Below are 12,397 nucleotides of genomic sequence, written 5' to 3' on the forward strand. Positions count from 1 at the left end.
TGTGCGTGAAAGTGCGCGCACGTGTGTGTGTGTGTGCTGTGTTAGGACCCGCAGCCAACACACACTTAACATTCGTTCGCAACATGGCGTTGAAGCGCCGAGAGACACGACGGCTCTCCCCCGACTAATGCAACCTTATTGTTAGGAAAACCAGGGAGACTGTTAACCAAAGAACCCTAAACATTCTCAGAGACTCCTTTACGCACCGGCGGAGACAATAGCGGATTCCAGCATATGAATGTCGCTATAACGGTATAGCTGTTGTATAGACTCAAGCTGCTACCCCACTGGTGGAAATCAAAGGCTGTACATGGCGGTGGAGAGTACAATTTGGCTGTTCTGTCTTCTTTCGCTGTTTTGTGGTCCATCCAAGCAAGGTAAAGCGCTCACTTAAATCTTCTTCTTCTTTTTTTCTTTTTTTCTTGTATGGTGCATGTGTGAGCCAGCGGACCTCTCGTATTACTCTGAAGTGCAGTTACTCTGAACATAAGTAGACTGCGATAACAGATATGATCTACTGGGTGAATCTGCACCTTGCACAGTTTGTGCAATATCCCCTCCGTATTCAGTGTTCACCTCATTTTGGCCTCTCTAATCCCCACGATGTAGGGGTGTTTTGTTAGGGTACTTCATTGGTATCTCTCTCAGGACGCGCTGGAAAGCTTTGGCGATGGGAAGTTGCAGCACATTGCCCAAGGAGTAGCCACAGTGTTGTTGAATGTTGCCACAGGGCGGCCAGGGGCTTTGAAGCGACCGTGGGAAGTTTGGGATCCAAACCAGGGAATCGGACTCACAATAACAACATGTGTGATGGGCTTGTGCGTTCAGAAATAGAATTATGTCCTGCAGCACACCACTATTTCATGTTCTGCTGCTGGGGGGGGGGGGACTTTTTCTGTTACGGTGCACTGATGTGCGCAAGGGACGTTATGGTTTCCCCCTCTGCATGGCTCAGAAAAGTTGAGGGAGAGGTTTTTGAAGACAGTGTAACATCATCAAAAGTATTCTACATATTTATAGATTGCTGTATGATCTATAGAAATCTAAAGATGGATGCATCATAATGAATATGATAGCTGTACAGCAAAAAGTTTATTTCCTAATAACTGCTGTGGCTGGTTGAAGAGGAAAATGCTAACAGTGGTGGCGATGAGCCGGTGAGAGACTGTCTGGTCACCGGATTTACATGACAAAAGACCAGCGCAGAACACGAGTGGCTCTTATAAAGTAAAATGCTTACCAGTGGTCAGGAAACAAAAAAGATAGAACATTTGATTTCCTTAAAACCTTTTATTCCAAAGCCCAACTTTCTGATTTTTGTCTAATGACTGTCTAACATGTCAGAACATTTCTGTATGAAATCACTGAGGCAACATTCAGCTCAAGAAGAGCATCATATCAGAATTTCATAATCTGTTTCCATCTTGTTCATCAGAGAGTTTGGATTATAAGATAAACACATGGACTGAAACTGAAATTCTTGCAGAGGATTGGAAATCAGTGGGTACTGTAACTCCTAGTCAGACATGAGAAAGTATGTAACTCCTGCCATGTATGTATGTGCGTGGCAGTGTGGACAGATTAAACATTTTGGGAGCAGGTTAGAGTGGCATGTGAAAGTTTTTTTTTTACAATTAGTCAAATCTATAAAAATGCCAAAGACAACACAGATTGATAGGCAGAAAATTGTATTTTTGCAACAGCAAAGTGATTCTGAAAGTGTTATTTGCCACAAAATAGGCATGTCTCAGCATATTGTGGATGCTGTGAAAGAGAAAAAAAGGAGAAGAGGCTGAAGCATCCCAAATTACAGAAGAACTCATATGAAAATTGTTGGTAACAGGTGTTAGGGAGGAAAAACTTTGGTTCGAGTCATCATCATGAATATGTACAGAAGAGGTCAGGAGAGAGGTGTAGCAGTAAGTGTCTACAATCATCACTGTGCAAAACACAGTGGAGGCTCTGTTATGCTTTGAGGCTGCATTCAGTCTCCATGTTGGGGTATTTTGATCCACCATAAAGTTCCATCTGGAAAGTGGCACTAATACACAAGCTATTAATATCACCGTAAACTTACATGAAAACTATGCCTCTTTCTTTACTTTAGTCTCAGCTTGTGTAGTTTATCCTTTGGTGGGAGTTGCAGAAAGGTTTCCTGTTGCTGCTGTGGTATGTTATGGCCTGCAGTGATTGCTACCAACAGTGATGAGAAATAAGGCAGTTTGGTGCTTGGTGGATTGGTGTGGCAGTGAAAAGTCAAGTGTAATGGAATGCATGTATATGAGAACCATGCTTGTATCCAGGCAGACATCACTTACCTCTGAGATACTGTAGTTTCAACACACAAGCTCCATTACTCATTCTTCAATTATGTACACGATGGCCTTAAGAAGCAGGCCACTTAGAGGTGTGCCTCCTTGACTTCCATCTGATATAGCAGTAAGAGGTCAGAGGGTACAAATGCTATAGAGCTAGATTACCAAGCCTCGAAGATTCCAGAATATACAGAATAAGGAATAACTTCTGTTGAGATCTTCTTGACAAGAGAGTGAGTGCCACACTTGTGGGCAGTCACAGTGAGATGATGAAATCTTTTGCAAGTAAATACTGATTGGTGTGGAGGTTATGTATGATAAGAGTTGGGAAAAGGTTGATTTATTTGTACAGTGATATCAGCAAAGTTATGAGTTTGGACATTTTGGGATTAGGCAGTTCAAACATTTCAATAAAATCATACATTTGTAAGTTTTTTGCATCAATTGCATCAACAAAAACCTCACATTTAAAGATCCATTGTGATATTTAACATTTGTCATCAAATCCTACAATTGTAATTATTAGCACTGCTGATAGCAACATGCTTTAAAACAGCGGTCCCCAACCCCCGGGCCTCGGACCGGTACTGGTCCGTGACTCGTTTGGTACCGGGCCGCGAGAGTTGAGGTTCAGGTGCGAAATGTATGGTTTTCAGGGTTTTTATCGGTTTTCAGCGTTATTTTGTTATCGTTTTTATTGTTTACTCGGTTTTCCTCGGTCTTTTCACATGTGTTATGAATAAATTTTCTTTTTTTCGGTACAGGTATTAGTTTTATTTTGTTGTATTTATCCGCGACACCTTAAAGGCCGGTCCATGAAAATATTGTCGGGCATAAACCGGTCCGTAGCGCAAAAAAGGTTGGGGACCGCTGCTTTAAAAGGTTTCTTATTATGTGTTATTACCAAATAATTATACTTTTTGTCATCAAGATAAGTAAACAACTCCGTCATTTTCCCCTCTGTGTGAATTTTGCTATGTTTAGGAAGTACATTACTGTATACATTACTGTTGTGGATGATGGTGTTTATGGGACCTGAGGTTGTTCCTGAATAGAGGTTAGTGTTAATTCTGGGCCATGGATAGAATGACAGAAGCTAAAGGGGTATGCTTGAGGGCAAGGGCCATGTCTGCATGTACAAATTAATTGTTTTGTACTTTCTAAAGATCAAAGGCAAATCTGTCAGCTTCACTTAACACATCAGAAGCAAATGAATGAAGCCAGATTGCCCATGTGTCTGTGTGTTCACAGTCATAGAATACTGCACAGTTATTAATAGACACAATTAAACAACATCCACAGTCCTGAAAGACTTTATGAGCAAATGAATCTGACTATTGTAATGCATTTACCCTTTTTTATAAGCACTTGATGAATATAAACACAGTGAAAAGGGCATAATGAAGCCTAGGCACTGACTAAGAATGACATTTGAGTTAATTTACCATTTTACAGGTCCTATTAAATGGAAATCTTTGCACTAGGAAGTTTTGTAATGCTTCTCCACTTTGTCATATGTAGTTAGACATCCTACATCAGTCCCCTGCACTTGTTACAGAGTAGCATAAGCCTTGATTAGGCAGGAAAGTTGTTTTTTTTTTTTACATGTTCTCTTCTTATATCAATCACCATTATTCTTTAAACTGCTTGTCCTGATTTTTATGGGTGAAAGCCAGTGTGCCTGCAGGACAGAAGTCAGCACATACCAAGCAAATGTGTAAACACAGAGGTAGACACAGTACATTCACAGTACAAACTGTATCACTGATTTGGATACATTGACCAGAAATGTTCTAAAATTTTGCTGAAGTATGCTAGAGAATTGTTTCCTAACTGCTGGACCCAAAGTAGATTGTGAGTGGCTCATGAGTTTTGGTTCAAATGAGTTCCAAGATTTAAAAAAGTTGTAGGGCTTTTATTTTGAAGCACTGTTTTGTGTATATCTAGAAGACTTAAGGCTAATCAAAACAAGGTGTATTTACATCATGTACTGTATCATACCCATTAAACTACCCAGTCAGATTAATTTAATGATTTAATTCATTTGACACAATTTATGGAGCAACTTTATCATTTGAAGTTGCATCATCTGGTGAATGTAAGCCCAACTTTTAGTCTCTTTTAGTTTAGTTTTTAGTTTCCACTCACTCAAGAAGAAAATGTTCCTCTTTGTTCACCAAACCACGTGTCTGCTGTTTGGTGCTGACAAGGTTTTTAGTGCTTTCTTGTCAAATCCAAGGATGTGCTTCAGCTGAAAACAATTCTGTGAGAGCAGTAGAAACAAAGTTAAGCAATAGAAATGTTGACTCGACAGCTAAACAATAAAGTTAAACTTGCTGTAAAGCCTGTAAATTGAAGCCTAGGGGAGCTGTAGTTTTAGCTGTTAATTCCTACTGACTGCATAGCTCCTATGACAGCTCGGCACCCTATAATGTCAATTAATACATTTAAAAAATGATTGGTTAGAGTAATTTTTTTCAACAAACAAGTTGGCCAAGCTATAGTTGTTGGGCAAACGGTCCCACATTTAACTCTATATTACTTTGGTATACAGAGAAGTTTGTGGTTAACTCAATGAATGTTAGGTGCCCCCAGGTCCTGTGGCTGCAGAACAAGCTCAAATGATCACCGGCACCATGCTTGACAGATGGTATGAGGTGTTTGTGTTGATAAACTGTGCTTGGTTTTTATCACACATAGCATTTTGATTATGGTGAAACTTTGGTCTCCACTTTGGTTTCACCTGTCTAAAGAACACATTTCCAGAAGTCTTGTGGTTTGTTCAGATGCAGCTTTTCAGACCTAAGCTGTGCTTTTCTTATTTTTAGAGGCAAATATTGAAAGCAAGTCATACTTGTTCAGTGTTTTTCTAATTATACCATCATGAAAGTTAACATTTAACCTGATGAGGCTTGTATAGACTCTTTGTTTTATTTTAAAACAACCTGATTTTTTATTACCAATAAGTTCAATCAAAGAAGATAAAAGAGCCTAGGTTATTTATGACTGACTAAGAAATATGAACCCTGAGGTTACGGAACCACTGACCTAAAGTTTACAGTGAAAAGCTGCAGGCTTCTCCACTTATTAGACTTTGCCAAAACTGGCAGTAATTAATGTGTGTGGTTATTTTATAGTTACCACAGCTTTCTCATCCCTGTATTAACCTAATGTTACCTTATATAGAAAGCTACAGTAGTAATGTTGACCTTACTAGTGCTCATAAAGGAGCCCCCAAAACAACCGTGTAAGGAGTCGTGTAAGAAAAACTGTACAAATAAGCAAACATCTCTGATATGCTCTTGGCATACCTTTGAAGGCTCCAAGCCAGCCCACCAGCACTTCCTCATTGTAGATGTCTTATTTTTGGCTTAGTTCAAAAATCTCTGTAGACTACCTGAATGAGCAATCTTTAGAAGAACCTCGTATGCTGAAACAGAGGATGGATTTATTTCTCTAGGAATCATTTGAATTGTCAGTTTCACAGTTTCAACCCCCCCCCCCAAAACAAATAACAGATTTTTTCCACCAATATGCTCAGGTCAGACAGAGTCATCTCAGCAGCTTGTTACAAAGTTAATATTTTCACGATAGAAATTTTACTGCAAAACTCTTATTGCTTAAATGAGTTTGCGGTGCTAAGAATAGTGGTGGGAGGGATTTTTTTTTTAAGTCAACAGTTTATTTCACACACTGCAACAGGGTACTGTGGTGCAAAGTCCATTGTCTAGCTTAAATGTCATGGTGATGTAAAGTTACACAAAGGGGAGAGATTTTCAGCTTCACAGTAAGAAGTCTGTTATGAAGTTTGCAGAGTACAGATTGGGTTTTTTTTTTAGATATAAAATTCACATTATAACTCCAATCACAAAGTTCCATTTCCTGCACAGGGAAGTCATCACCGTCACAGATGTTGCATCACTGACTGTGATGAAGTTGAATGACATTTTTCATGACAGTCCGGGTATCATGAAACAACACACAAAATTCTTGCCAACTCAGATTAAAAAAAGGAGACAGTTTCATTATTTCTTTAAAAGATTATCCTGAGTTTGCTGTTAGGTTGAGCAGCTCACAAAGATTTGGCTGTCAGACACACACAAACACAGGATCTCTAGGTCTTTCTTCAGTTCTAGGTCATTTTTTATTTATCACTGCACTATTTGTCGCACTTTTGAGTTGAATCTGGAGTTTTTTTGTATCCAACTTCTATCACAACTTTAGCTGAAGTGGATGATTTAACGTACGTACTTCAAAAAAACATAAAACTTTAAGAAACCCATGATTTATTTCCTGCAAGGTTGTTTTATGATGGAGTCGATGCTGACCTGCACTTTTAGGTCTCCTAGGGATGTTCACCTATGCCTCTCCTAAACTCTAGCATCATCTTTAATGTATAGAGTGCATTCACCTCTGTTTTGTTGTAAGGACACCTTAGAGACAGTTGTTAAACCTGCAGTATAATGGCACCTACAAAATATTAAGCACTGGTTTTGGAGATGGATGCAAGCCATCTGGAGAAGGACTTTAGCAATTTGCTGCACTGTTACTGCTATGGGTGGAACAGCTTTAACATTATTATAAATGTCTGTGCATACACAATCTTGTATATACAATCTTTCTTAAAACATCACTGTTGTGCCTTCATGTAATTGCATGAAGTTGCAATTTCTGATTTAATTGTAAATTATGTAAAATAGTACTTTTAAGGACAAATGTTCTGGTTTTCTCTTTCAATATTTCTGTGAATATATGTATGCAGTTCTCTTGAGAGGTACAAATCTAAGCATGTTGGACAGCAGTGCTTGCTGAGACTACCTAATTATACATTAGCGTTAAATTAAGTATCTGCGCGTGTGTGTGTTTGCTAAAGGTACATAAAGTGCACCCGGTGTGCCTGCTTCGCTCACTTGTGTGTAAGCGTGGGTGTGTCAGCTGCGATTTGTGTGTGCATCCTGATCCCGTCCCCAGAGAGCACATGCTAAATTAGGATGCATATTATTTAAAGATGCCCTGGGCTGGGTTTCAGCTGGGTATATTTGTGTAGTGAATATGTTGATTTTTTTTATTTGTGCTGCCCTGTGTGTGCCTATTCATGCTGCCAGAAAAGCAATCTTAAGCACAGAAATCTTTGCATGAAAGGAGAGGAAGCCTTGAGCTTGATTTTGTCTGCTATGCATTCAAATGATTTGCTCTTTTGGGTTGGGTTGTTATTGTGAGAATGTATTTTGTTTTTGCTTTTGCTCAGTTATGAATAGCGTGACCTCTTAAAACATCTAATAACAAGACCTTGTAAACTAATGAGGTGTTAATTTCACCAAGAATACATGTGTGTATTATAAAAGAACAGTTTATAGATCAAATAATATTTGCTTTCTCTATCTTGAGCCTGCAACAGACATCAACGTGTGAGATGAAATTATATGATTTTACTTTAAGTGTCCATAGTTTCTCTGTCTTTTTCCATTTCTGGCTTACGTTACAATATGGTTAAACCTAATTTTAGATAGTAACCATTTAGGTTATAGAATATTTTCTTTCATCATCTGAAGTAGAACATACAGTATTTGTTTTATTATATTTAGTCATGTAAAAAAATTCACAACTTACAGTAAAACATATATTGTGAAGAGCTCAAAGTAATTTTCTCTTATATAAGCTTTTCCAGTGAGTTTTACCTCCGTTACATATGGAAATCAAATCTAAGTAAATCAGGCTCTTTCTGATTTGTTGTCCAGCAACACTACTACCTGTTATTATAGAGACTTTACTGCAATGCTATATAGAACTGGTAATTTTATCCTGTTAGCTTACTAGGTCACTGAGGTTTACCTCATAGTGTAATTGATATACATAATGGAATACGAGCTACTCAGGTCAAAGTAAGTGACTTAAGGTGTTGTGCAAACTTGAACCTTTAGCCACACTAAATGATGACCACTAGATCGTAGTTCTACTTATCACACTGGCAAGCTTCTTTTTATTCCTGTGCTCATTTTTATGACAGTGTCAGTGGTCGCGTTGTGCTCACTTGATTAACCAACCTGCATTCACATTCCTTCCATTCCTCCCGGCTGTATGCTTGGTCACATGAGAGTGGAGGAGTTACACTAAAGGTGGCCATGTAGGTGGGAAGATGCTGGTTTATCTGTAGAGTTATAGTGATACTGAGTGCCTACCACGGTGGGAAAAGCTCCACTAGAAATTCAAAGCAGGGCTGAACTTTAGTTCCTAGATTACTCAATAATATATTCTGCCATCACACAATAGAGAGCATACATTTAGGAATCTCTTGAACAGTCATTTGTGAATTCATACTGAGTATTCACACCCTTTAGTTCTCATTCAAATGCACTATATTATTTAAAGATCACAGCACATCTCTTCTGTGACGGAGATGTCATTGCTGAGAATCCTGGTGCGAGCGTAATCCGTGACGCTTGCTCAGTGCAGTCTGTCCTTCTTCAGTGCGTGTACCAGGTAGCGCCACATAACAGTCTCATTCATCATCATGACATAGTGTGAGATGCTCAACCCTGATCCTTGTGCATGAGCATTTTAATGTAACATGTGCTTCACTTGAAAAAGAAGCATCAAAGAAAGAGTTAGTTTTTTCGTGGTTGTGTTTTTTTTAACTACCTTGCAGGTGTATCATCTCCTGTCTGCATTTAGTCTGTTTTCATACCATCACCACGGATGTTACCATGAAGTCCTCTCCTGTAAGTTTACTGTCTGCTGTGTGAATAAATAGATCCCGACTTGGATCTCCCGTGTTACTCCCATGTTGGTTTTATTGCTTGCTTTGTTGACTCATGCAAGAGGGTCTGGCACTTGACATAGCCATGTGGAGGCCCCACGCTGCTGGGAGGCCCCACATGCAAGAAAGCTGCTTTGTGATTGGAGGAAGCCAGAATGGGATGAATGAGCACTGTACATAGAGCAGGAGGCATGAGGGACTGCACCGATACGCCCCCTCTCTCATTCTTTATCCTTTATTCTCTGTTCTGCTCCCATGTTCGTCTCTTTTCCCTTTCAATTGTCGTTACACTGGTTGTGAGAATATGTGCACAGCAAACTATTTTTAAAAAGTATACATGTTAAGCTTCATAGCTCATCACTTTATAAAAATTTCAGTGCTCCTCAGTTACCGCATGAGGTGCAAAGAAGTTGACAAATAGAGAAAGAGGTGTTAACTTAGAAGTTTTGAAACCATTTAGAGTTGAAATGATTAGGTGATTAATTACTTAGCCAAATGATGGTTTTGTGATTTTTTTTAAACAAAAATCACAAAATCTCATCAGCTTTTAAGTTTCTGATTATATTTAATGTGGTTTTTTTTTTTTAAGAAAATTGGAGAAAAGCACTAAGAAAGTCTTTATTTTGATTAGGACGTTCTGAAGGACATTGCTTGGTGTTTGTTTTTTAGCACAAACAACTAATCTTATTAACTGAATAGAAACTCATTAGTCATTACATAACATACCAACTTCCAGGTGCTGGTTTAGCTCACTTGGTTTAACAGGTGGCACATATGCAATTAAAGTAATGAAGAAACCTGGGTTTGAATTGGCCCCGAGGCCATTTAACGTGTCTTCCACTTAGATAGTTGGCTCTGAGTTAAATAATTATACAATTCAAACTGAGCAGAAATCCAGAGTTCCCTATGGAGCATCAGAATATACTTTACTGAGTTAGATTTGTGTGTCTGCTTGTCTTAATTCTTTAATTCACTGTATCTGCTTTTCAACAGTGAAGTGACCATGTATCTGTGCCCATGATTGGGTGTGAGAAGAACTTTAGTGTATCGTCTTGGGAGGAAACACAGCTGGAACAGTTAACACTTGACACGGCAGCTGTTCACATTGCTGAATGACTCGTGACCTCACTATGGGTTCAGTGAAATACTGAGCCCTCTATACGTACAATTGCTTACCTAATAAATAGTTTCAATTCGAGAAACAAGCAGATCAGCGGTCTCAACGACAATGGATTGTATACCATGATCCAGATGCAGTCTGTTCTCACAGTACAAACCTAATATAGCCAAAGCAGTTTTTTCGAATTACACTATACCAAAATAAAAGCCTAAATATTTAGACAGCACTAAAGTGCATCTGTCAGTGAGATTTTCTGTTTTTGCTATTACACAAGCATTTCTACTTGCACACTGAAACCTGAGAATGTCTGTCTCCCTGCAGGGTTTATCACTGGCTGCTTCTCCGCTCAGATGATCTCTCAAGCTGCGGCTTCAAAATATTGATTTCTTCATATGCTGGATATTTTTTCGCCAGAAACAAAGCAAGTGGTGGGGGTATTGTTTGTACCTCGTATCTATTGATGGAAGTTAATTGAATTGGCAAAATAAGGTACCACTGAAACTAAACACTATATAAAGGAAAACCAGCTTGGTTTGAGGTTTGGGTTCAGCCATCCAGGCTTACCACACAAACACACATACTTAGTTCTACTCACTGAAGCCTGCTCAGTGTTATTGTTATTACACCAGGTTCCCAGTGCACTCAGCCTGTATTTATTATTCAGTGCACAGTAATGTCCTACAAATCATTACCATGTATTGGGTTTCCAACACAAGTACTACCCAGTTGCACATTATATATAAACATCACTAACCAATCGTATCAATTATCTACTGGTTTGGTACAAAGAAAAGTGGCTATCGTTGTTTTTTGTGCTGTGGTTGTCTGTCTTCACAAACGTGTCTTAAATCCTATTTAGCTGCTCTGTGTCACTTTACTCTCAAAGCTAAAATAACGTCTGGTGAAGAAAAGTGGGTAAAACTTCTCTCAACTTCGAGGCAGGCAACTGAAGCAACTACCAATGAGAGCCAAAGACGCCGCTGACTGACATATAAGAGTGTGGCAAGTACTTTAGAGAGTTACCTAGGCAACAGGACTCTGAGATGACAGTGACTGATCTTCAGTGAGAAAGCAGTGAGTGACTTCCTAACATGCGCCTTTATGGGCACTAATTTAGTCCTTCATTTCATTTTGAAATTGTGGGTTTCATATACTCTCATTCTTTGTATCTTATGGTGGACTAATTAATAAACAGAATGGCAGAAGCAGAAAAATTCTAATGGAAAAATTCTCTTTAACCTGTCGGTGAGGTGAAAATTTATACTCTATGACAATAATTTTACCCACAAATCATTGGAAAAAATTGTTTTCTTTCAGACGTGGTTTCTCTGGAAGCCAATAGATGTAAATTTTGGGATATAGAAGATTTGAGTAGGAGGAGGGCAATTTAAGTTTTCCATATACTTACGTAATAATTTGAGCAATAACTTTTGGAGAAAAGAAGAAACAATCTATTTTTTTCATAGCACACCTGAGCACATTTTTTTTAAATCACAGCTAAATAGAGCAGCTTTAAAGCAGGTGGATACAATAGACAGTTTGGATTTTATAAGGCATTTTGTGAGTGCCAAGCCCATTTTCGAGACAGTCGGTTACAGTGCACACACTGAATGCCATCACCATGGAAACTTTAACTGCTGCTCCCCTGACACAGGTGCAAACCAGTGACAGTTGATGATCTGATTCATTTGAATATTATCATTTGATTTGCTTGAATTAGGGCTGCTCGATTATGGCAAAAATGATAATCACGATTATTTTCACTGAAATTGAGATCACGATTATTTGACGATATTTATTTAACCCTTTAAGACCTACTATAGAACCAAGTCCACCAGAGCTTATATTATTTTTTTTACATGCTGTAGTGCCATTTGTGGGAGCATTTCAAGTTGCTATATGAAGGAAATTGCCTTCCCGGGTTTCCTCCGTGGCGTGAGCGATAAGCAGAGTTTGTCCTTTCCTTATAAGACTCCTAATTATTTAAAGTAACACTCAGGTATGCCATTCAGCTGGGTTAGTTACGACGTCGGGAGCAGCTTGGGAGAACAAGGAAACACAGACTGCTTCAGGTTGTCTTCCCAAATCGACTCAAAGGTTTATTTGATACACAGCAGTTTATATAGATGAAAAAAGGTTCGTGTGTCAGCTTTCCCAGTTCAAACCGGTACAGACCAAATAAGGAAACGTCTTCCTGCCTTCTGA

The 12,397-nt window shown here is 38.8% G+C and overlaps 1 protein-coding gene across 1 annotated transcript in view; it reads left to right on the forward strand.

The window, feature by feature from the left end:
* Positions 1 to 12,397, forward strand: part of igdcc4 (immunoglobulin superfamily, DCC subclass, member 4) — a 52,818-nt gene continuing 40,421 nt past the window's right edge. The window contains exon 1 of the mRNA XM_086270314.1: positions 1 to 377. Coding sequence (XP_086126440.1) covers positions 311 to 377 — 67 coding nt within the window. The 5' untranslated portion in view covers positions 1 to 310. The remainder of the gene's footprint in view (positions 378 to 12,397) is intronic.

Source organism: Aulonocara sp. 'chitande type north' Nkhata Bay, linkage group LG1 (assembly GCF_057382095.1).
Source record: "Aulonocara sp. 'chitande type north' Nkhata Bay isolate Kocher_YH1m ecotype deep benthic linkage group LG1, A_spYH_male_GT1.1, whole genome shotgun sequence".
Taxonomy (NCBI): Eukaryota; Metazoa; Chordata; class Actinopteri; order Cichliformes; family Cichlidae; genus Aulonocara; species Aulonocara sp. 'chitande type north' Nkhata Bay.